At 50.6% G+C, this 25908-nt stretch overlaps 1 protein-coding gene and 1 pseudogene across 1 annotated transcript; one reads left to right on the top strand and one right to left on the bottom strand.

The window, feature by feature from the left end:
- The window catches only part of LOC132810763 (zinc finger protein 850-like), a 46023-nt pseudogene extending 40062 nt beyond the window's left edge, over positions 1–5961 (bottom strand).
- A 1322-nt stretch (positions 5962–7283) lies between these two features.
- LOC132810765 (zinc finger protein ZFP2-like) lies at positions 7284–24805 on the top strand. The gene is made up of 6 exons (XM_060822707.1): positions 7284–7356; positions 17518–18742; positions 20195–20279; positions 21715–21897; positions 21987–22494; positions 24380–24805. Exons 2-6 carry the CDS (start codon positions 17768–17770, stop codon positions 24573–24575), a joined length of 1947 nt encoding a protein of 648 aa, XP_060678690.1. The 5' UTR covers positions 7284–7356; positions 17518–17767; the 3' UTR covers positions 24576–24805.
- The last annotated feature ends 1103 nt before the right edge of the window (positions 24806–25908 follow it).

The raw sequence follows: 25908 nt of genomic DNA, 5'->3' as shown, positions 1-25908 counted from the left end.
TCCAGGCACACAGTCTGAATAATTGACGAAGCAAAATTCACTGTCAAATCCCATCAACATGGAAGATCCCAGCCCACCCTACCTCCCACTCTGTACCCAACCCATCCAAAAACCACAAAACATCATCTCATCTTTAAAAAAACAAAAGAAAAACTGGACCGCATCAAAACGTTCAACAACGGTCAACGCTATGACTGTTACACAACACTGTACGGAGCTACATTTCAACTCGAGTTCGTTTGCACTCCCTCATGAGAGTTCACATTAAAAGCTCATTGTACCAAATCAACGGCATGCCACAGCTCTCTGGAATTCAGCGGAATTCTTCCTGGTATCCCTCATGTTTTCTGTTTTTTTGAGAAAGGAGACCCTCCCGTGAGCTTCGCCTTCAGATCTCCTTGGCTCCGCCCAAGTTTCGGCTGATCAGTTCAAGCACAGGGTCGCAGCCTTTTCTTGCTAAGCTCAGCTGGCTTAAACGTTAGCAACGCCTCTGGTTCCCGTTGGGATTTACGCTCCCGAGCGCAGACCTGGCCCGCAGCCTCTAGTCCCACACGTCCTGCTGACTGCAAACTGCCCTTCTGTCAGCAAAAATACAAACACGACAGGGACAGTGTTCATTTCGCTATTCTCAATGTCAACTCTGACCCCACGAAAGGTTCTCTTTTCAGGGGCGGGCATGTCAATTGCCGACTTGGGGTTTGGTGAAATGTCTCAACAAGTGGTTCCGTTTGTCTATATTTACAAGAATTCTAACCCCAACTAGACATTTACATGTAAAATCTAAGAATTATGCAACGTGACACATGAAAGCATGATGAGGAGCATCTCCTGTGTCCTCTCTCAGCTCAGAGAAGACTTAAACCCCGCTCCCCCCTGTAACATTCCTCCAGGTGACAAAAGGAATTTAACGCAGGCGGATTATAAGGGGTTGCTCAGTGGTCACAGCGCCAAGGGACCCGGGTTCAATTTCAGCCTCGGGGCGACTGTCCGTGTGGAGTTTGCACATTTCCAGCCTGCGCCTGCGAGGGTTTTCTCCGGGTGCTCCGGCTTCCTCCCACAATCCAAAGATGTGTAGGTGAGGGTGAATTGGCTATGCTAAATTACCCATAGTACTGTTAGGACGGAATTTGTCCATGCATGTTCGTTTTAGGAGGAGAGACAACAGACGCTCAATTGTTTGGCACAAGCAGGCTTTAATGCAGAATCGTAGCTGATACAGTGAATCACCATGCATTCACTGGAGAAGGCGCGTTCTGCCTTCCCCTCCCAAATCTGCTCCTGATATACTCTTTGCTAAGCAGAGCTTCGCGGAGCTACTAAGCATTGCCTTATTAGGACATTTCGCGTTTGCTAGGCGTTTCCTGTTATTGAGCTCATTTGGGCGTTGGCAGCTGAGCTGGCCACGTAAGCAACAGTTTCGATTTCCCAAGCAGCAGCTACAGCTACAGTTTCGATTCCCCAAACAGCAGCTATAGCTCCACCCTCCCTTGACCTATTTTATCCTAACAGTACCCAGGGATATGTAGGATTGGGTAATTTAGCATGGCCAATCTACCCTAACCTACACATCCCTGGGTACTATGGGTAATTTAGCATGGCCAATCCACCCTTAGTGTAGGATTGGCCAGGCTAAATTGTCCTATAGTATCCAGGGATGTGCAGGTTTGGGTGAATTGGTCAGGCTAAATTACCCATAGTGTCCAGGGTTGTGTAGGTGAGGGTGGATTGGCCATGCTAAATTGTCCTATACTATCCAGGGATGTGCAGGTTTGGGTGGACTGGCCGTGCTAAATTACATAGTGTTTGGGGATGTGCAGGTTAGGGGGCATTGGCCATGCTAAATTACCCATAGTGCCCAGGGATGTGTAGGCTAGGTGGGAATTGCAGGGTTACAGGCAGAGGTCTGGGTGAGGTGTGGGTTGGATGGGCTGAAGGGCCTACTCCTACACTGCAGGGGTTCTAAGCGTGAGATGAGGTGCTTGACGGAAACGATGGGGAAGAGGCAGTGAAAACACAACGAGACCGTTTGAAAGTGGGAGCATGACAGGAGGGGGTGGGTAAATGGGATGTGGTGAGGGAGGGGGCTTAGGAGAGAAAGAGACACAGAAAGAGAGGGTCACACACAGATACAACTGGTGAAAGTGGGGAAGATTGTGATAGGTTCAGATAAGGTGGAGGAAGAAAAGCTGTTCCCTATTCACTGATAGTGACAAGGTCAGGGGCGGCCTGAAGTTCAGGGGTTTGAGCTGGAGAGAGAGGGGGAAAACAGAGGAAAAACAGGTTTACCCAGCAAGCAGCAATATGCTGGAATCCGCTGTCACCTCAGAGAGACAGACAGACGCAGAGGCAGATGCAGAGAGAGACACACAGAGAGAGAGAGAGAGAGACACAGAGAGACAGAGAGCCAGAGACAGAGTCAGAGATGGGGAGGTAATCAGATGAAAGGCCTCCCTGTGCTGTGAGATCCAAAAGGAGCACGCGAGCAGCTGCCCCAGTGTTTCTGGCGGTCTGAGGCATCTCCCCCTCGCCCCCATTACCGGTACCGCTCTCCCGTCCCATTGGCACCTTCCCGGTGAACGGCCCACACTCCCAATGCACTCAAGCTGCCCCTTACCCCCCCGGGGGCTGGAAGAGGACGGAACAGCCCGTTCCGGAGCGGGGCTCGGGAACGCTGCCCATGTCCGCGACGTCCTTTCCGAGAAAGGAAACAAAAAGGACAACAGACAGGGGACCACCCGCATCAACGGGAATGACAACATTTCACCCTCAGACAAGGCTTTGTCAAGAGATGTACAGCACGGAAACAGACCCTTCGGTCTAACCCGTCCATACCGACCAAATATCCCAACCCAAACTAGTCCCACCTGCCAGCACCCGGCCCATATCCCTCCAAACCCTTCCTATTCATATACCCATCCAAATGCCTCTTAAATGTTGCAATTGTACCAGCCTCCACCACATCCTCTGGCAGCTCATTCCATACACACACCACCTTCTGTATGAAAACGTTGCCCTGTAGGTCTCTTTTATATCTTCCCCTCTCACCCTAAACCTATGCCCTCTAGTTCTGGATTCCCCAACCCCAGGGAAAAGACTTTGCCTATTTATCCTATCCATGCTGGTCATAATTTTGTAAACCCCTATAAGGTCATCCCTCAGCCTCCGACGCTCCCGGGAAAACAGCCCCAGCCTGTTCAGCCTCTCCCTGTAGCTCAGATCCTCCAACCCTGGCAACATCCTTGTCAATCTTTTCTGAACCATTCCAAGTTTCGCAACAGCGGGGAGACCCAGAAATGGAAAAGACTGAAGGGGGAAGTCAGCGGTAAATCTTTTGAAGAGGTTACAAAGGAGAGACCTCTGTCTGCAGCGGGAATGACCCCCACAGTAGCAGGTCGAGGTAGACGGCATTTAAGGAGAAGCTGGATACAGACGTCAGGGAGAAAGGAACTGAAGGGAATGCTGCTGTAAGGGAAATCAAGTGTGAGCAAGTGAAGGGGAGGTGCGTAGAGGCTCACATGGGTCAGAAATACTGAGAGAGACCAGTTGAGCTGAAGGACCTGACTGGAGACTCAATGGGACAGAGAGTGAAATCTTGGATCCACCTGCAAGAGAAGGAGAAACACGTGATTTACCTCCCAGGATTTCGCAAGTCCCGCAGATTCTGCAGATCACTTTTTTGGTCAGAGCACTGAGTATAGGGGTTGGGGTCTGGACAGGACGTTGGTTATGCCACTTTTGGAATACACAGGAACCTCGATTATCCAGAGGACACATGCAGGGTGTATTTCAGTCGCTTGACGATTAGATCCCTCACAGTGTGGAAACAGGCCCAACCAGTCCACACTGACCCTCCGAAGAGTAACCCACCCAGACCCATTTCCCTCTGACTAATGTACCTAACACGTCGGGCAACTTAGCATAGCCAATTCACCCTGACCTGCACATCTTTGGACTGTGGGACAGAACCGGAGCACTAGGAGGAAACCCACGCAGACGCGGGGAGAATGTGCAAACTCCACACAGTCTGTCGCCTGAGGCAGGAATGAAACCCGGGTCCCTGGTACTGTGAGGTAGCAGCGCTAACCACTGAGCCACCGTACTGGTTCATCTAATTCTGGATAATCGAAGTTCCTCTGTATTATGTGCACTTCTAGTCTATCGGAAGGATATTGCAAAACTTGAAAGGGTTCAGAAAGATTGACAAGGATGTTGCCAGGGTTGGTGGGTTTGAGCGACAGGGAGAGGCTGAACAGGCTGGGGTTGTCTTCCCTGGAACGTCGGAGGCTGAGGGTTGACTTTAAGAGAGGTTTATAAAATTATGAGGGGCATAGATAGGGATAGACAAAGTCTTTTGCCAGTACTAGAGGGCATAGGTTTAGGGTGAGAGGGGAAAGATTTAAAAAGGGTCCTAAGGGGCAACATTTTTCACACAAAGGGTGGTGTGTGCGCGTGTGGAATGAGCTGTCAGAGGAAGTGGTGGAGGCTGGTACAATTGCAACATTTAAAAGGCAACCACTTGGGTATCTGTGTAAGGAGGGGTTTGGAGGGATAGGGCCAATTGCTGGCAAATGGGACTTGATTAGTTGAGGATATGGAGGAGTTGGAGCGAAGGGTCTGTTTCTTTGTTGTACATCTCTACTTCAGGAGGAAATGCGCAGTCGCAGGCTCGCAGAGCCACTGGCTGCCAAGCAGATGGGAGCACAGCAACTGCAGTGACCCTCCACCCTCCCACCCAGGGTTCAGCCCTGGGCGGTGACTCACAGCAGCTGGCCCCGTCACTTGTGCCCCCGCTGGTACCGCAGCAGGTGCTGGGAGTGAGCGAAGCCCCTCTCGCAGACGGGGCAGGTGAATGGCCACTCCCCGGTGTGGACCCGCTGGTGTGTCCGCAGGTTGGTCAGCCGGGTGAAGCCCTTGCCGCAGACGGATCAGATGAACGAGTGCTCGCCGCTGTGAAGCCGCCGGTGCGACAGCAGGTTGGAGGAGCAGGTGAAGCCCTTGCCGCACTCGGGGCAGGTGAACGGCCTCTCCCCGGTGTGGACCCGCTGGTGTGAGAACAGGCGGGACGAGCGGGTGAAGCCCTTGCCGCAGACCGAGCAGGTGAAGGGCCGCTCCCCGGTGTGGACCTGCTGGTGGGTCAGCAGGTTGGATGACCGGGTGAAGCCCTTGCCGCACACCGAGCAGGTGAAGGGCCGCTCCCCGGTGTGGACCCGCTGGTGCCGCAGCAGGGTGGACGAGTGAGGGAAGCCCTTGCCGCACACCGAGCAGGTGAAGGCCCCCTCGCCGGTGTGGACCTGCTGGTGGGTCAGCAGGGCGGACGACTGGGTGAAGCCCTTGCCGCAGACAGAGCAGCTGAACGGCCTCTCCCCGGTGTGGACCCGCTGGTGGGACAGCAGGGCGGACGAGTGAGGGAAGCCCTTTCCGCAGACGGAGCAGGTGAAGGGCCGCTCCCCGGTGTGGACCCACTGGTGCCGCAGCAGGGTGGACGAGTGAGGGAAGCCCTTGCCGCACACCGAGCAGGTGAAGGCCACCTCGCCGGTGTGGACCCGCTGGTGGGTCAGCAGGTTGGACGACTGGGTGAAGCTCTTGCCGCAGACGGAGCAGGTGAAGGGCCGCTCCCCAGTGTGGATCCGCTGGTGGGTCAGCAGGTTGGACGACTGGGTGAAGCCCTTGCCGCAGACGGAGCAGGTGAAGGGCCGCTCCCCGGTGTGGACCCGCTGGTGGGTCAGCAGGGTGGACGAGTCAGAGAAGCCCTTGCCGCACACCGAGCAGCTGAACGGCCTCTCCCCAGTGTGGACACGGCGGTGGATCTCCAGATCGGATGGGTAGCGGAATCCTTTCCCGCAATCCCCACACTTCCACGGTTTCTCCATGGCGCGCGGAATGCCTCCTGAGACTTCCTTTCCCCACAGTGGGCAAACTGGCTCAGGCACGTGCCCCTGTGGTTCAGGTAAAGACGATACTTTAAGAGCCTACTGAAGCAGACAAAAATGTTCAAAGAATTTGCCCCTTCTGGACTGAAAGAGGGACGTCTCTCCTGTCCCACGAATCAAGGGGCTCTGTCAGACCTTCACATGGTACTCCATTGGGGAGCTCTACCTGCAAAGCTGCTCTTCTCATATCCTGTGAAAAGGGGATTACAAAAGTCATTGCTGCCTGCACATGACAGGAATTCAGAACAGATCATTCTAGTTTCTGTAGAACTTCCCTAAAACAATCAAGTTACAATATGCAGATGCCAGTGTTGGGCTGGGGTGTACAAAGGTAAAAAAAAATCACATCACCAGGTTGTAGTCCATTAGATTTGTTTAGAAGTTCGAGCTTTCAGAGCTCTGCACCTTCATCAGGTAGCTAGTAAAACCTCCAGGCGAAAAAGACGGCAGATGCTGGAGATCAGAGTGGTGCTGGAAAAGCACAGCAGGTCAGGCAGCATCCGAGGAGCAGGGAAAAAAAAAGACGTTTCAGGCAAAAGCCCTTCATCAGGAATGAGGAAAGAATGAGGACACTTTCCTCATTCCTGAAGAAGGGCTTATGCCCGAAACGTCGAATCTCCTGTTCCTTGGATGCTGCCTGACCTGCTGAGCTTTTCCAGCAACACATTTTCAGCTCTGATCTCCAGCATCTGCAGACCTCATTTTCTCCTATAACCTAGAGTTGTGTGATTTTTAACTTTAAAAAAAAGTGTTGCAAATCTCCACCCGACATACACACTTTTCTTCAATTCTCACTCTGCTGTTTCTGATATTACCCATCCCCCAGTATTGTCCAGAAAGGGACTTATTACCTAAAAAAGCTGTAAATCTCCATCCCACACACTCTTTAACTCTTGCTGTACCTAATATCCCACCTCCCCCCATGCTCCAGCAGGGTCTGACTGATGCTCATTGACTGAGCCACACTCACCTCTTCCTGGATACATGGACCCTCCAGACCAACACAACATCAGCTCCCCTTAACCGCCCCCCCGCAACGGCGCATGTGCAGGAGCAACCGGTCACGTGAATGGAGGGACCGCCGTCGTCACAAAGGCCGCGCGTTGATTGGACGGAGCGCCCGTCCGTGCGGCGTTCCAGCCTTTCCCAATGGTCCACCACGCCGTGCGTCACGCGGCGGCACTGGTCTTTGTGACGCCCACGTGACCTCTCCCCTCCTCCACACCCCACGCGCCCCTCCCTTCACTCGACACGGGGAGGCCTGACCAATGGGGAGCCGTGGAGGACCGGAAGGAAGGCTGGTCCTCCTACCAATCAGAGCATCCCCTCAATGTTTGAATGCGGAACTTGGATCATGAGCTCCTGCTGCTCTCTCTCTCTCTCTCTGAATGAAGATTGAGTGTTACCCCAGACTGCACCAACCTCTGTGAGTACAGCACCCTCTCTTCTCACCCCTCCTATTCCATTTCTTTTCTCATTTTGGGATTAAACTGTTGGTTTGTAGGAAGTGAAGTGAAAGGAGGTGAACTCAGGAAAGGTGCATATGCTGGATGCATTGGTCTGGATCGCTGTCTCTGTCCCTCTGTGTCTGTGTCTCGGTGTCTGTATCTCTGTGTGTCTCTGTCTCTCTCGTGTCCTTCATCAGGAATTGCGGAGGGGGAGGGGGGTGGAAAGGGTGCTGAGAGATAAATAGGAAGGTGGGAGTGGGGCTGGGGGTAAGGTAGATGCAGGTTGGGTGGGGTTGATGGCGACAGGGTGGAGCAGATTGGTGGGAAGGAAGATGGACAGGTGAGACAGTTCAAGAGTGTGGTGCTGAGTTGAAGGGTGGAGCTGGGGTGGGAGGGGGGAGGGAATGTGAGGAAACTGGTGATATCGATGTTGATGCCATGTGGTTGCAGGGTCCTAGGCCACCTGATACCTGGAGGAAGAATGCCTCTGCATTGGGACCCTCCAACCATACAGGATCAATATTGATTTCACCAGTTTCCTCATTCTCTCTCTCTCTTCCCCCCCCCCCCCCAGCCCAATCCCAGATACAACCCTCGAACTTGGGACTGCTCTTTTGAACTGTTCCACCTGTCCATCTGCCTTCCCATCTATCTGCTCCACCCTCCTCTCTGACCTGTCACCTTCTTCCCCCGCTTTCATCTACCCATAGCATTCTCAGCTCCCTTCCCCCAGTCCCACCTCCCTCTCATTTATCTCTCAGCCCCTTTGGGCCCACCCCACATTCCTAATCAAGGGGTTATGCCCAAAATGTCAAACCTCCTGCTCCTCAGATGCTGGCTGACCTGCTGTACTCTTGCAGCACCAGACATTTTGGTGCTTATTTGTCTGGATGTTCTGATGTGACCCATTCGCAGATGTGAAGTCACATTCGAGAAAAACTCCTTCATGGAATGTGGGCTTTTTTTTTGGCAAGGCCAACAATGTTTTTGTCCCTAACTGCCCTTCAGACAAGAGGATTGCCAGACTTTAGGGGGCATTTTAAAAGTCAAGCACGTGAGCCATCATATGCAGGCAGCACCAAGTTAATGCTGACGGGTTTCCTTCCCTGAAGAGCGTTATTGAATCAAATGGGTTTTCAGAAAAGTTTCATTCTCTCAATGACTGAGACTAGTTTTCAATTCAGATTTAAAAAAATACATTTAATTTCCCCAATGTTTGTTTTTACTGGTATTTGAACCCATGAGCCCAGATTATTTGCCTGGGGCCTCTGGATTGCTGGTCCAGTGTTGTTGTTATAACATCACTGACTCGCCTGGACAGCATTGAGAGTCATACAGATGTATAGCACACAAAGAGACCCTATGTGCAACTGGTGCATGCCGAGCACATAGCCAAAATTGATCTAGTCCGATGTGCCAGCACGTCCCTCCAAACCCTTCCCATTCATATTCCCATCCAGATGCCTTTTAAATGTTGCAATTGTCCCAGCCTCCACCACTTCCTCTGGCAGCTCATTCCATACACGCACCACCCTCTGACTGACAAAGATGCCCCTTAGATCCTTTTTATGTCTTTTCCCCTCTCACCTCTAGTTCTGGACTCTCCCACCCCAGGGAAAAGACCTTGTCTATTCACCCTATCCATGCCCCTCATTATTTTATAAACCTCAATAAGGTCAGCCCTCAGCCTCCGATGCTCCAGGGAAAACAGCCCCAGCTTATTTAGCCACTCCCTATAGCTCAAACCCTGGCAACATCTTTGTAAACATTTTCTGAACCCCGTCAAGTTTCGTTTAACTGAACAGTAAAAGTCATACTGGACAGGGATATATCATAGTGTTACTATGCAATATGTATTTATTTACGACTGTATAAATTTGATTTATAATTATTTCTAGTTATATCATAGTGTTGTAGCCATGTTATGTATTCCAAGTTTGGGAGAGGATTTGTAGCTCGGCTGCTCGTTGTTGTGGTTCTGTTTGCCGAGCTGGGAATTTGTGTTGCAGACACTTCGTCCCCTGTCTAGGTGACATCCTCAGTGCTTGGGAGTCTCCTGTGAAACACTTCTGTGTTGTTTCCTCCGGCATTTATAGTGGTTTGTCTCTGCCGCTTCCGGTTGTCAGTTCCAGCTGTCCGCTGCAGTGGCCGGTATATTGGGTCCAAGTCGATGTGTTTATTGATTGAATCTGTGGGTGAGTGCCATGCCTCTAGGAATTCCCTGGCTGTTCTCTGTTTGGCTTGTCCTGTAATAGTAGTGTTATGGATGTGGATCATTAGCTGTCTTCCTGTTTGCCCTATGTAGTGTTTTGTGCAGTCCTTATTGTGTACAAAATCCCATGCAAGGCCTGCACAAAACACTACATAGGACAAACAGGAAGACAGCTAACGATCCGCATCCATGAGTACCAACTAGCCACGAAACGACACGACCAGCTATCCTTGGTGGCCACACACGCAGATGACCAGCAACATGAATTCGACTGGGACAACACTACTATTATAGGACAAGCCAAACCGAGAACAGCCAGGGAATTCCTAGACGCATGGCACTCATCCACAGATTCAATCAATAAGCACATCGACCTGGACCCAATATACCGACCACTGCAGCGGACAGCTGGAACTGACAACCGGAAGCGGGCAGAGAGAAACCACTATAAATGCCGGAGGAAAGATGACAGAAGCGCTTCACAGGAGACTCCCACGCACTGAGGATGTCACCTAGACAGGGGACGAAACGTCTGCAACACAAATTCCCAGCTCGGCGAACAGAACCACAACATGTCATGTATTTCCAGTCATACCCGTTACAGGACAGGAGAATACTGGGCTCAATGCTGACTCTGTGGATGAATCTAGTCAGACTCATTCCTCTCTATATCCACAGAGTCCTGTAAGTGTATTCCTCTATAGGGTCCCTCCAGTCTCACTTGGGTATTGAGCGACTCCACTCCAGTCATCCTCAGAGCGAGCATGTTCTAGGTCTTGTTACCAAAGCAAAGTTCTTGCTCTGATTCTCTTTCCCTTCCCCCCCACATCTTGGTCTGTCAACATGGTAGAAAGAGAGTTGGGGGGCAGATAACTAGGTTAGCAAACTGCATGAGGGTGGCATGATGGCTCAGTAGGTAGCACCGATGCCTCATAGTGCCAGGGACCTGGGTTCAATTCCAGCCTCGGGCGACTCTCCGTGTGGGTTTCCCCGGAGTGCTCCGGTTTCCTCCCACAGTCCAACCTTGTACAGGTGAGGGTGGGTTGGCCGTACTAAATTGCCCAGAGTGTTCAGGGATGTGTAGCTTAGGTGCACGTGTCAGGGGTAAATATAGGGGAATGGGTCTGGGTGGGATACTCATCACAGGGTCGGTCTGGACTTGTTGGGCCGAAGGGCCTGTTTCCACACTGTAGAGGTTCTAATTCTTAACTTTTCTTGGAGCTAGATCTGCCAAATGTCAGGAATCAGAAAAATTGGGAGGGAGCGTATTAGGTACGGCAGTAGGGAGAGTGTGTGGGATGGAGACTCACAGGTTTTGGGTTATGGGCGTGGAATGAATATTCCGTGAAATCGATCTGTTAAACTCTGAGATTCTACGTGATACTGACAGCGATGACTTTCTAATTTACAGGCTTTCACAGGAGGATTTACCTGCATATCTTGAACTAATTGCCTCAGCCAGCTTGACTCATTGGGACTGGAATTTTATCGATCTTTTGAGTGGAGAAGGAGGATTGTCCCGCCTGCTTCCAGAGATCTGACTGGTAAAGCACTGAGATGCCGCTGTTCGAGGGTGGAGGGAGCTTTACCGGAGCGGAGAGTTAGCCAGCCGGCCCCCGCAGCAGAGTGGGACGTCAGAGGGAGCGTCGAACCTGGAGGGAGCCCGCGCCGTGGGGAAACCGTGGAAGTGTGGGGAATGCGGGAAGGGGTTTCGAGTCCCCTCTGAGCTGGAGATCCACTGGCGCGGTCACACCGGGGAGAGGCCGTTCTCCTGCCCCGAGTCCGGCAAGGCCTTCGTTGGGTCCTCCAAGCTGCTGAGGCACCGGCGGGTCCACACCGGGGACAGGCCGTACCCCTGCCCCGAGTGTGGCAAGGCCTTCACCCAGCTGTCCCACCTGCAGACGCACCGGCGCCTCCACACACCAGGGAGAGGCCTCTCACCTGCCCCGGGGGCGGCAAGGCCTTCAATCGATCGCCGACCCTGCGGACGCACAGGCGCCTTCCCAACGTGATCGCACGGAGTTGAAGTCTGCAGCGAATCCCCCCCAGGACTGGGGGGGATCGTGCCCCGTGGGGGTATTGTGCCCCGTTCGAAGACAGTGGGTGAAGCGGGAAGGGAGCGAGGCTTCCTTTCTGCCGGACTGGCCGCTCTCACTCCCTTTGCTTCCCGTGGGACCGATGCTGTTTGAGGCTGGGACTGCACGTTCCCCGGGCCAAAGATCTGCAGGAGCTGAGGAAGTGCACTCCTTTCACACCGGATGGTAAATCATGTTTGTCCCATCTATTTCGGTCTTAAATACCCTCCGTGACCTGGCCTCCCAGCCTCCTGTGGCAGTGAATTCCACAGATTCCCCACTCTCTGTCTGAAGAGGTTTCTGCTTATCTCCGTTCTAAAAGGTCTAAGGCTGTGCCCTCGGCTCCTGGTCTCTCCTACCAATGGAAACGTCTTCCCAATGGCCACAGATAGATCAGAGTCAAATACAATAGCCTCTATTCCATTGAGTGTCCAGCACACTTTATAACACTTTGTAAAATCAGGAGGGCCATTGATGAGGTGAGTGGCAGGTGTCTTTTCCCGATAGAATAAAGAATATTCCAGCACAGGAACAGGCCCTTCGGCCCTCCAAGCCTACACCGATCCAGATCCTCTATCTAAACCTGCTGCCTATTTTCTCAGGATCTGTATCCCTCTGCTCCCTGCCCTTTCATGTATCTGTTGAGATACATCTTAAATGACGCCATTGTTCCCGTCCCTACCATCTCCGCTGGCAACACATTCCAGGTATCCAGCACCCTCTGCGTAAAGAACTTTCCATAGATATCTTAAATCTTTCCCCTCTCACTTTGAACTCATGACCCCAGGTAACTGAGTCCTCCACTCTGGGGAAAAACATTTCTTGCTATCCACCCTGTCTATACTTCTCATGATTTTGTTGGCCTCAATCTGGTCCCCCCTTAACCTCCGTCTTTCCAATGAAAATAATCCTGATCTATTCAACCTCTCTTCATAGTTAGCATCCTCCATACCAGGTAACATCCTGGTGAACCTCCTCTGCACCCTCTCCAAAGCATCCACATCCATTTGGTAATGTGGCGACCAGAACTGTACGTGGTATTCCAAATCTGGCCGAAACAAAGTCTTGTATAACTGTAACATGACCTGCCAACTCTTGTACACAATACTCTGTCCGATGAAGGAAAGTGTGCCATATGCCGCCTTGACCACTCTACTGACCTGCATTGCCATCTTCAGGGAACAATGGGCCTGAACACACAGATCTCTCTCTACATCAGTTTTCCCCAGGACTTTTCCCATATTACCTCACTGCTCGAGTCCTTAATAGTGCCCTCCTTCAGCACAGCTGTGATAGCCTCTCTGACCAGTAATACAACTCCTTCACCTCCCTCTCTATCCCACCTGAAGCATCGATATCCTGGGATATTTAGTTGCCAATCTGGCACTATGAGGCATCGGTGCTACCTACTGAGCCATCATGCCACCCTCTTGCAGTTTGCTAACCTAGTTATCTGCCCCCCCCTCTCTTCCTATAATAGTAGTTTGGTTTGTCCTATAATAGTAGTGTTATCCCAGTCGAATTCATGTTGCTTGTCATCTGCGTGTATGGCCACCAAGGATAGCTGGTCGTGTCGTTTCGTGGCTAGTTGGTATTCATGGATGTGGATCGTTAGCTGTCTTCCTGTTTGTCCTATGTAGTGTTTTGTGCAGGCCTTGCATGGGATTTTGTACACAATAAGGACTGCACAAAACACTACATAGGACAAACAGGAAGACAGCTAATGATCCGCATCCATAACACTACTATTACAGGACAAGCCAAACAGAGAACAGCCAGGGAATTCCTGGAGGCATGGCACTCACCCACAGATTCAATCAATAAACACATCGACCTGGACCCAATATACCGGCCACTGCAGCGGACAGCTGGAACTGACAATCGGAAGCGGCAGAGACAAACCACTATAAATGCCGGAGGAAACAACACAGAAGTGCTTCACAGGAGACTCCCAAGCACTGAGGATGTCACCCAAACAGGGGACGAAACGTCTGCAACACAAATTCCCAGCTCGGCAAACAGAACCACAACAACGAGCAGCCGAGCTACAAATCTTCTCCCAAACTTGGAATACATAACATGGCTACAACACTATGATATAACTAGAAATAATTATAAATCAAATTTATACAGCCGTAAATAAATACATATTGCACAGTAACACTATGATATATCCCTGTCCAGTATGACTTTTACTGTTCAGTTAAACGAAACTTGAAAGGGTTCAGAAAATGTTAACAAAGATGTTGCCAGGGTTTGAGCTATCGGGAGTGGCTAAATAAGCTGGGGCTGTTTTCCCTGGAGCATCGGAGGCTGAGGGCTGACCTTATTGAGGTTTATAAAATAATGAGGGGCATGGATAGGGTGAATAGACAAGGTCTTTTCCCTGGGGTGGGAGAGTCCAGAACTAGAGGTGAGAGGGGAAAAGACATAAAAAGGACCTGAGGGGCAACTTTGTCAGTCAGAGGGTGGTGCGTGTATGGAATGAGCTGCCAGAGGAAGTGGTGGTGGCTGGGACAATTGCAACATTTAAACGGCATCTGGATGGGAATATGAATGGGAAGGGTTTGGAGGGACGTGCTGGCACATCGGATTAGATCAATTTTGGCTATGTGCTCGGCATGCACCAGTTGCACATAGGGTCTCTTTGTGTGCTATACATCTGTATGACTCTCAATGCTGTCCAGGCGAGTCAGTGATGTTATAACAACAACACTGGACCAGCAATCCAGAGGCCCCAGGCAAATAATCTGGGCTCATGGGTTCAAATACCAGTAAAAACAAACATTGGGGAAATTAAATGTATTTTTTTTAAATCTGAATTGAAAACTAGTCTCAGTCATTGAGAGAATGAAACTTTTCTGAAAACCCATTTGATTCAATAACGCTCTTCAGGGAAGGAAACCCACTAGCATTAACTTGGTGCTGCCTGCATATGATGGCTCACGTGCTTGACTTTTAAAATGCCCCCTAAAGTCTGGCAATCCTCTTGTCTGAAGGGCAGTTAGGGACGAAAACATTGTTGGCCTTGCCAAAAAAAAAGCCCACATTCCATGAAGGAGTTTTTCTCGAATGTGACTTCACATCTGCGAATGGGTCACATCAGAACATCCAGACAAATAAGCACCAAAATGTCTGGTGCTGCAAGAGTACAGCAGGTCAGCCAGCATCTGAGGAGCAGGAGGTTTGACATTTTGGGCATAACCCCTTGATTAGGAATGTGGGGTGGTCCCAAAGGGACTGAGAGATAAATGGGAGGGAGGTGGGACTGGGGGAAGGGAGCTGAGAATGCTATGGGTAGATGAAAGCAGGGGAAGAAGGTGACAGGTCAGAGAGGAGGGTGGAGCAGATAGATGGGAAGGCAGATGGACAGGTGGGACACTTCAAAAGAGCAGTCCCAAGTTCGAGGGTTGTATCTGGGAGTGGGCGGGGGGGGGGTGTCGGAATGAGGAAACTGGTGAAATCAATATTGATCCTGTATGGTTGGAGGGTCCCACCTGTCCATCTTCCTTCCCACCAATCTGCTCCACCCTGTCACCATCACCACCCCCCCCCACCTGCATCTACCTTACCCCCAGCCCCACTCCCACCTTCCTATTTACCTCTCAGCACCCTTTCCACCCCCCCAACCCCTCCGCAATTCCTGATGAAGGACACGAGAGAGACAGAGAGAGCGATCCAGCATATGCACATTTCCTGAGTTCACCTCCTTTCACTTCACTTCCTACAAACCAACAGTTTAATCCCAAAATGAGAAAAGAAATGGAATAGGAGGGGTGAGAAGAGAGGGTGCTGTACTCACAGAGGTTGGTGCAGTCTGGGGTAACACTCAATCTTCATTCAGAGAGAGAGCAGCAGGAGCTCATGATCCAACTTCCGCATTCAGACAATGACGGGATGCTCTGATTGGTAGGAGGACGGCCTTCCTTCCGGTCCTCCAAGGCTCCCCATTGGTCATGCCTCCCCTTGTCGAGGTGAAGGGGTGGGCGTGCGGGGGGAGGAGGAGGAGAGAGGTCACGTGGGCGTCATAAAGACAAGCGGTGGACCAATAGGAAAGGCTGCAACGCCGCACGCTCCGTCCAATCAACGCGCGGCCTTTGTGACGAAGGCGGTCCCTCGATTCACGTGACCGGTTGTTCCTGCACATGCGCCGTTGCGGGGGGGGGTTAAGGGGAGCTGATGTTGTGTTGGTCTGGAGGGTCCCTGTGTCCAGGAAGAGGTGAGTGTGGCTCAGTCAATGAGCATCAATCAGACCCTGCTGGAGTATGGGGGGAGGTGGGATATTAGGTACAGCAAGAGTTAAAGAGTGTGTGGGATGGAGATTTACAGCTTTTTTAGGTAATAAGTCCCTTTCTGGACAATACTGGGGGATGGGTAATATCAGAAACAGCAGAGTGAGAATTGAAGAAAAGTGTGTGTGTGTGGAGATTTGCAACACTTTTTAAAGTTAAAAATCACACAACTCTAGGTTATAGGAGAAAATGAGGTCTGCAGATGCTGGAGATCAGAGCTGAAAATGTGTTGCTGGAAAAGCTCAGCAGGTCAGGCAGCATCCAAGGAACAGGAGATTCGACGTTTCGGGCCAGAGCCCTTCTTCAGGGCTTATGCCTGAAACGTCGAATCTTCTGTTCCTTGGATGCTGTCTGACTTGCTGAGCTTTTCCAGCAGCACCTTTTCAATTCTAGGTTATAGTCCAACAGGTTTAATTGGAAGCACTGGCTTTCAGAGAGACACTACTTCATCAGGCAACTTGTTAATATTTCAGATAATGGAAATGTATTGCTGGAAAAGCGTAGCAGGTCAGGCAGCATCCGAGGAGCAGGAGAATCGAGGTTTCGGGCATGAGCCCTTCTTCAGGAATGAGGAAAGTGTCCTCATTCTTTTCTCATTCCTGATGAAGGGCTTTTGCCTGAAACGTCGATTTTTTTTCCCTGCTCCTCGGATGCTGCCTGACCTGCTGTGCTTTTCCAGCATCACTCTGATCTCCAGCATCTGCTGTCTTTTTCGCCTGGAGGTTTTACTAGTGTTAGGTAGGATAGAGATGTAGTTACTTCTTAGGACATTGGGGGGCACTGTGAACCTATAGTTTAAAATGATGATCAAAGTAATTTTAATTCTGGGCTTGTTGCCATGACAACTAACAAAGCTGATGTTCAAATGAAAGAACATCAGCAAGGTCAATTTTGCCTGCTAAACTAAGTGATTAGATTAAGGTAAACTATGTGATAATAAGACTAGGAAAAATGTCTCAATCATAGTAATTCTTTGTGTCTATGATACAGAATGTCTCAAATATATGTAAAGCCTTTGTAAAAATGTTTCCAGAATACATAGAACATTTGTTTGCAAATTATACCATTTTGAAGAAGGCTTTTGTTTGTGAAAGATCACGTTGCATGCATTGAGATTAGAAAATAGTATACCTAACGGAGCTTATCGATAGATTTTCAGAACTTGTACATTTTCTCCAGCGAACCATTCGATCTTTCTTTCGTGCTTCGCTGTAACAGCTAAGTTTCTGCAGCTAAATAAATGTACCTCCAATTATATCAAATAATTGGGTAAGTGTGGTCTCTCCTTAAAAGAACACGCTTGGACGTTATTTCGTCCCAACACTAGCTACCTGATGAAGGTGCAGAGCTCTGAAAGCTCGAACTTCTAAACAAATCTAATGGACTACAACCTGGTGATGTGTGATTTTTTTTTTTACCTTTTGTACACCCCAGCCCAACACTGGCATCTGCATATTGTAACTTGATTGTTTTAGGGAAGTTCTACAGAAACTAGAATGATCTGTTCTGAATTCCTGTCATGTGCAGGCAGCAATGACTTTTGTAATCCCCTTTTCACAGGATATGAGAAGAGCAGCTTTGCAGGTAGAGCTCCCCAACGGAGTACCATGTGAAGGTCTGACAGAGCCCCTTGATTCGTGGGACAGGAGAGACGTCCCTCTTTCAGTCCAGAAGGGTAAAATTCTTTGAACGTTTTTGTCTGCTTCAGTAGGCTCTTGAAGTATCGTCTTTACCTGAACCACAGGGGCACGTGCCTGAGCCAGCTTTCCCCACAGTGGGCAAAGAAGTCTCAGGAGGCATTCCGCGCGCCATGGAGAAACCGTGGAAGTGTGGGGATTGCGGGAAAGGATTCCGCTACCCGTCCGATCTGGAGATCCACCGCCGTTTCCACACTGGGGAGCGGCCCTTCACCTGCTCCGAGTGCGGGAAGGACTTCAGCGACTCGGCCAACCTGCTGGCCCACCAGCGGGTCCACACCGGGGAGCGGCCCTTCACCTGCTCCGTCTGCGGCAAGGGCTTCTCTCACTCGTCCAACCTGCTCAAGCACCGGCGGGTCCACACCGGGGAGCGGCCCTTCACCTGCTCCGTCTGCGGCAAGGGCTTCACCCAGTCGTCCCACCTGATCTCACACCAGCGGGTCCACACCGGGGAGAGGCCATTCAGCTGCTCGGTCTGCGACAAGGGCTTCACCCGCTCGTCCCACCTGCTTTCCCACCAGCGGCTCCACAACGGCAAGAGGCCGTACGTCTGCTCCGAGTGCGGGAAGGCCTTCACTAAGTCGTTGAAGCTGAAGTCCCACCAGCGGGTCCACGCCGGGGAGCGGCCCTTCACCTGCTCCGTCTGCAGCAAGGGCTTTACCCAGTCGTCGCACCTGCTGGCCCACCAGTGGGTCCACACCGGGGAGCGGCCCTTCACCTGCTCGGTGTGCGGCAAGGGCTTCCCTCACTCATCCACCCTGCTGCGGCACCAGCGGGTCCACACCGGGGAGCGGCCCTTCACCTGCTCCGTCTGCGGCAAGGGCTTCCCTCACTTGTCCACCCTGCGGTCCCACCAGCTGCTCCACACCGGGGAGCGGCCCTTCACCTGCTCGGTGTGCGGCAAGGGCTTCTCTCACTCGTCCACCCTGCTGCGGCACCAGCGGGTCCACACCGGGGAGAGGCCCTTCACCTGCTCCGTCTGCGGCAAGGGCTTTACCCAGTCGTCCACCCTGCAGTCCCACCAGCTGCTCCACACCGGGGAGCGGCCCTTCACCTGCTCCGTCTGCGGCAAGGGCTTCCCTCGCTCGTCCACCCTGCTGCGGCACCAGCGGGTCCACACGGGGAGAGGCCATTCACCTGCTCTGTCTGCGGGAGGGGCTTCGCTCGGTCCCAGCACCTGCTGCGGCACCAGCGGGTCCACACGGGGAGAGGCCATTCACCTGCTCTGTCTGCGGGAGGGGCTTCGCTCAGTCCCAGCACCTGCTGCAGCACCAGCGGGGGCACAAGTGACGGGGCCAGCCGCTGTGAGTCACCGCCTAGGGCTGAACCCTGGGTGGGAGGGGGGAGGGTCACTGCAGTTGCTGTGCTCTCATCTCCTTGGCATCCAGTGGCTCTGCGAGCCTGCGACTGCGCATTTCCTCCTGAAGTAGAGATGTACAACACAGAAATAACTCCAACTCCAACTCCTCCATATCCTCAACTAATCAAGTCCCATTTGCCAGCAATTGGCCCTATCCCTCCAAACCCCTCCTTACACAGATACCCAAGTGGATGCCTTTTAAATGTTGCAATTGTACCAGCCTCCACCACTTCCTCTGGCAGCTCATTCCGCACGCACACACCACCCTCTGTGAAAAATGTTGCCCCTTAGGACCCTTTTTAAATCTTTCCCCTCTCACCCTAAACCTATGCCCTCTAGTTCTGGCAAAAGACTTTGTCTATCCCTATCCATGCCCCTCCATGATTTTATAAACCTCTCTTAAAGTCAAACCTCAGCCTCCGACGTCCCAGGGAAGACAACCCCAGCCTGTTCAGCCTCTCCTGTAGCTCAAACCCTCCAACCCTGGCAACATCCTTGTCAATCTTTCTGAGCCCTTTCAAGTTTTGCAACATCCTTCCGATAGACAGAAGTGCACATAATACAGAGGAGCTTCGATTATCCAGAATTAGATGAACCAGCACGGTGGCTCAGTGGTTAGCGCTGCTACCTCTCAGTACCAGGGACCCAGGTTTCATTCCTGCCTCAGGCGACAGACTGTGTGGAGTTTGCACATTCTCCCCGCGTCTGCGTGGGTTTCCTCCTAGTGCTCCGGTTCCGTCCCACAGTCCAAAGATGTGCAGGTCAGGGTGAATTGGCCATGCTAAATTACCCGTAGTGTTAGGTACATTAGTTAGAGGGAAATGGGTCTGGGTGGGTTACTCTTCGGAGGGTCAGTGTGGACTGGTTGGGCCTGTTTCCACACTGTAAGGGATCTATTCTTCAAGCGACCGAAATACACCCTGCATGTGTCCTTTGGATAATCGAGGTTCCTGTGTATTCCAAAAGTGGCCTAAGCAACGTCCTGTCCAGACCCCAACCCCTATACTCAGTGCTCTGGCCCATAAAGTGATCCACAGAATCTGCGGGACTTGCTTAATCCTGGGAGGTGTTGTGATGAATATAGGTCTAGGGAGGGTAGAACTGTAGTTGTTGCTTGGGGAATCGGGGGGTGCTGCGAAGCTGTTGTTTGGACCGCTGACTGAAACCGTCTCGTAAACAGCTGCCAAGGCCGAGTGAGCTCAATAACAGGCTCTGCTCGGCGCAGCTGCCAAGGCCAAACGAGCTCAAAAACAGGCGGCTGGACTGTTGTTTACGAGACTGAAACCGTCTCGTGGGCAGCTGCCAAGGCCAAACGAGCTCTGTGACAGGAAACGCTTTGTATGCGAGAGATCACGTAGCTTTGCTTAGCAAAAGTATATCAAGAGCGATTTTGTAGGGGGAAGGCAGAACGCGCGCCTTCTCCAGTGAATACATGGTGATTCACTGTATCAGCTACGATTCTGCAATAAAGCCTGCTTGAGCCAAACGATTGAGCGTCTATGGTCTCTCCTCCTAAACGAACACGCGAGGACGGGACTCCCGTCTTAACATTCTGGTGACCCCGACTCAGGGAGGGAAGAGACAGCAAGTTGGCAGATCGGTTGGCAGACAACTTTCGGCCGAAACTTTCTAAGGTAAGGAAGCGCCTGTTACATCTAAAGCTTCCAGTAGTTAACTTTTAAGTTAGTTCTTGTCTGCTTCCCGATCCTCTCCAACCCAAATTAATTTGATTTGGCCGCAGAAGGTGGTTGAGTCTAAAACATTGAATGTTTTTCAAGAAGGACTTAGATAGGGCTAAAGGATCAAAATGTATTAGAAGAAAGTGAGTCCAGCTATTGGAATGTTATTCCTTATTGTGAGGGGAGTTAAATCCCATAAGTTAAGAGACTATGCTTCAGTAAAAGAGGGCAGTTATGGAGACCATATCTGGAACACGGCACAATGTTAGGCACCTGTATTTAAGAATGGGTGTATGTGTTCAGAGAGCATTTGGAAGGGATGGGTTGTCTTTTGAGAACAGGCTTTGTTTGTATCTGCAGGAGCTTTGCAGAGTGAGTGGTTATTAATCGAAACTTAAGATGTTGAGTGGTTTGAAGTTTCATCTGGTGGGATAATCTTAAATTGGAAGTCTCTGTTTCAAAGGCCACAGATTAGAACAATTTTTTCTTCCTTTATGGAGAATTGGGAATCTTTGGAACTGTTCTGCAAAAATGTGGTGTTAAATATAGATTCTTGATCAGCAAGGAGGGAAATCTTCTGTGCTGTACTCTTCTATCTGTGTCCTAAGATACATGGGATTACAGAGTAAATGGATCATCCATAGCTTGAATAGCTGAGCATTTGGAAACCATTAGCAGAATTGGAGACAGTCAGCATAGATTTATGAAAGGGAAGTCAAGCTTGACAAATTTACTGGAATGTTTTGAGGATGTAAATAATAGAGTTACTGAAAGGGAGCCAGTGGAGGTGGTTTATTTGGAATTTCAGAAGACTTTTAACAAAGTCTCAATAAGGGATTAATGCGTAAAGTTCAAGAATGTAGGAATAGATCTAGTTTGAGGTGGATATAAAACTGGTTGGCAAGTGGGAAAAGAGTAAGAAGAAACAGGTCTTTTTCTGAATGGGAGGCTGGAAATGAGGGGCAGTAGCCGGATCCTGATGTGGATAGGTTTTTGCCCTGTTGTAAGATTCTCCATACAGGTATCAAAGGACCCATGCGGAGCGAAGGTGGTATTGGACTCCGACCCCACACAAGATCGCTTACCCGAGGATATCAAGTTGGTACAATTGACAAAGCCAGCTGCAACAGAACCCGTTTCCTCACGAAGAGTGAAGCAGCCGAATTAACGGTGAGCCGAGTGGACCTGTGGTGGTACTGCGGAGGTAGGATCCTGTACAATTGGTTGCCTCTAAATTGGGAAGGGAGTTGTGTCCTAGTAACCCTGAATCCCCGCTCTTTATGTCCCCACGAGCCCCTGGTGATTACACCTTCCAGAAGCCGCCCCGGGGACTCGATCCCCATGCCCGACATAGGCGAAACATCAACCCAATAGTGGATTTAAAGAACCCTCATGGGGTCTGGATCGATGCAATCAGTCACGCCAGAAACATCCCTGATGAGTATAAACTAATAGACGAGGTGGCCTTCGGCTTTGAGAGCTTTCCCCTTTTTGTGGCCATCTTCCCCATCACGATAAATAAACACACCAATAGAATCGATCTCATCCATTATAATGTCCAAAGGCTTGCCAACTTAACCCGAGATGCGGTTGACGCAATCCACGAGCAACTTGCTCAGACTTCCCTTATGACCTTGCAGAATAGGATGGCCCTGGACATGTTACTGGCCGAGAAAAGGGGGGTCTGTGCTCTGTTTGGAGAAACGTGCTGTACTGCGATAACAAACAACACAGGCCCGGATGGCAAGCTCACCAAGACCTTGACAAAACTCCGAGCCCTAGCCACTGAACTGAAGCAACAGTCGGGGGTTAAAAACCCAGTCATAGATTGGCTGAATAGCACATTCGGTAGATGGGGAACTGTGCTGGGACAGCTGGCCCTTGGTTTATGCATCTCTGTTGCTATCTTTATTACCTGTGGTGGTTGTTGTATACCATGTATCAGGACGCTTGTGACACGAAAGATTGACTGTGCCCTGACGGGAAAGGATGACCCCCCGCCCGCATACCAGGCAGCGGTGCTGGAGGAGCCTGTGATGGGGGCACCCCAAGGAAAGATTACGGGATCGGAACCAGAGGGAATGGAGGAGCTATGCCTGAGAGAGAAACGCGGGACAATATATGATTTTGCTTTATATCATTTCTAATCCTTTTCCTTCAGGGCCTCAGAATGTGAGGGCTGTGGTCCAAAGACCCCCTAGTTGTATATTTTTCCCATTCAAATTGGCAACAGGTAAATTGTGCTTTTTATGCTGCAGTTAGAGATTGTGAAGTGCTATATGCCTCAAGACTGAAGAAACTATTGTTTACCCAAAAGATTCCTAGCCAACATCTTGTATTCCTAAAATGTTTTGATTGGTCTCAAAAGCCACTGATCACAGTAATAAGCCAGTAGCTGTGACGTGGATGTGGGTTTTTGTTGGTCAGTAAAGATAACTGGTTAGCCAGTGACGGTAAGATTCCTCGAGCGAGGAACAACCTAAGATAGGCACAGTCATGCATTGGCCCTCAGAATAGTGGCCTGTGGCTTTAGCAGATCCCTGGCTTTTGCATCCGTACCGGAATCTGGTCAAGTTTCTGGCTGGCAAAGCAGCTTGATAGAAGGAAAATCGTGCACTCGGTACATTGTATTCACTGTATTTTTGACAAAGGAAAATGCTAGTTTTGTGGCATCTTCCAGAACCGACTTAACAACAAACCTTTGGGAAGGAGGGAAAGCTCATTGAATCCTATTACAAAAGATTTGACACGATGTCAGTAGTTTGAAAATTTATTTCAAGATGTCATGGTATAATACGACCGATTTTAATGAGTAGTTGTATAATTAGGTGTTCTTTGGACAACAGACCTTCATTCTACACTCATCCTAACTTTTGTTAATCTTGAGATCTACTTATGAGACCTTTCTTGTAGTTTTTTTTTTAAAAGAAAAGAATCTAGAATTGCCTACCAATTGTTAATTTTTGTTTGTTACTTGTTTTGTAACAGTATGCTGCTTAGTGACCCCTTCACCCTGACCTAATGTTTCCCTAGAACCGGTCAGTCGGGTCAACATAATGTGTTCGGAGAAGCCAAAGGGATGTTTGGTGGGGCATCCGCCGACACACTGGCACCGGTTGCCGCGCGACATTGCGTTTGTAGCGGTATGGGTTGATGTCACCTCAGTAGAGGCCAAGGGAGGGAATGTTGGGATGGATATAGGCCGAGGGAGGGTAGAACTGTAGTTGCTGCTTGGGGAATCGGGGGGCGCTGCGGAGCTGTTGTTTGGACTGCTGACCGAAACTGCCTGTGCAGCTGGACTGCTGTTTACGAGACTGAAACTACCAAGGCCAGGCGAGCGCAATGGCAGGCTCTGCTCAGCGCAGCTGCCAAGGCCATACGAACTCAATAACAGGCGGCTGGACTGTTGTTTACGAGACTGAGACCGTCTCGTGGATAGCTGCCAAGGCCAAACGGGCCCTGTCACAAGAAACGCTTTGTGTGCGAGAGATCACGTAGCTTTGCTTAGAAAAGTATATCAAGGGCGATTTTGTAAGGGGATGGCAGAACGCGCGCCTTCTCCAGTGAATGCATGGTGATTCACTATCAGCTACGATTCTGCAATAAAGCCTGCTTGAGCCAAACAATTGAGTGTCTGTGGTCTCCTCCTAAACGAACACGCAAGGACGGGACCCCCGTCCTAACAGTATCCACACCGGGGAGAGACCATACACCTGCTCTCAGTGCGGGAAGGCCTTCAGCACATCCTCCCACCTGCGGAGCCACCAGCGGATCCACACCGGGGAGAGGTCGTTCATCTGCTCTCAGTGCGGGAAGGGCTTCACCTACTCCTCCAACCTGCGGAGCCACCAGCGAGTTCACGTGCCGTTGCAAGGGGATTGAAGGAGTGACGGCCGAGTAGCATTATCGATTGGACTATCAACCCGGTTCCGGGGACACCTGGGTTTGAATCCCCCCATGACAGATGCAGAATTGGTATTCGGTCAGAAATGTGGAGTTCGGAATCTAACGATGAGACTGTTTCAGGGAGGGGGTGGTGCGGGGGGAGAAAACCCCCATCTGATTCCCTCTCTCCTGTGTTAGGGAAGGGAATCGCCATTGTGGGAAAGGCTACACTCAGTCGTTCCAGCTGCATCCTTTACCTGGTCTGGCTTACACGTGACTCCAGACCCACAGCAGTCTGGTTGACTCTACACTGCCCTTCCTCCACTGGCAAAGGAGCGGGGAGAAACTTACTTGGAGACAGGGTATGGGTTGAAATTGCTGAGTGAGGCAATACTTCCTCCAGGTTACGGCTGTACTAAGGATCCAGTTACAAAGGGACAACTTGGTGCTGACCAATAGTAAAGACAGTGAGGTGGGGGGGGGGTGGGTGAGGAAACAGGGGAGGTGTGGTGTGTGCACTTTCACCTTGAGCTGTTCAAGAAACAACTACTTTTTCTCTGCCTTTTTGCTGGGGAGATCTGAAACTGTAAGAAAGTTGGGTTGCAATAAAGGTTACCTGAACTTACCACTGGGCTTAGACTCTCATTGAACTCCAAGAGGTTTTTGTTTTAAAGCTGCTCATTTCTTTCAGCCTCCTGCACTAAGTTTAGAACATAGAACAATCCAGCTCAGAACAGGCCTTTCGGCCCTTGATGGTGCGCCAACCTGTGAACTATTCTCAGCTCGTTCTCCTACACTATCCCAAAATCATCCATGCGCTTATCTAAGGATTGTTTAAATCTCTCTAATGTGGCTGAGTTGACTACCTTAGCAGGTAGGGCATTTCACACCCTTACCACTCTCTGTGTAAAGAACTTGCCTCTGACACCTGTCTTAAAGCTATCACCCCTCAATTTGTAGTTATGCCCTCTCTTGAATAAGGGCACAACATTTGCAATCCTCCAGTCCTCAGGTACTAAATCCGTCGACAATGACGACTCAAATATCAAAGCCAAAGGCTCTGCTATCTCCTCCCTAGCTTCCCAGAGAATCCCGGATAAATCCCATCCAGCCCAGGGGACTTGTCTACTTTCACTCCTTCTCGAATTGATAACACCTGTGTGTAACTAACCTCGATCCTTTTGAGTCTAATATCTCATACCTCATTCTTTTCCTGAGTGAACACCGATGAGAATGTTCATTTAGCACCTCTCTGCTCTCTACAGGGTCCACACTCCACTTCCCACTTCTGTCTTTGACTGGCCCTATTCCTACCCTAATCATCCTTTTA

The sequence above is a fragment of the Hemiscyllium ocellatum genome, unplaced genomic scaffold (genome assembly GCF_020745735.1).
Source record: "Hemiscyllium ocellatum isolate sHemOce1 unplaced genomic scaffold, sHemOce1.pat.X.cur. scaffold_1911_pat_ctg1, whole genome shotgun sequence".
Taxonomy (NCBI): Eukaryota; Metazoa; Chordata; class Chondrichthyes; order Orectolobiformes; family Hemiscylliidae; genus Hemiscyllium; species Hemiscyllium ocellatum.
The sequence above is the reverse complement of the archived record's forward strand: the minus strand, read 5'-3'. Positions and strand labels throughout refer to the sequence as shown.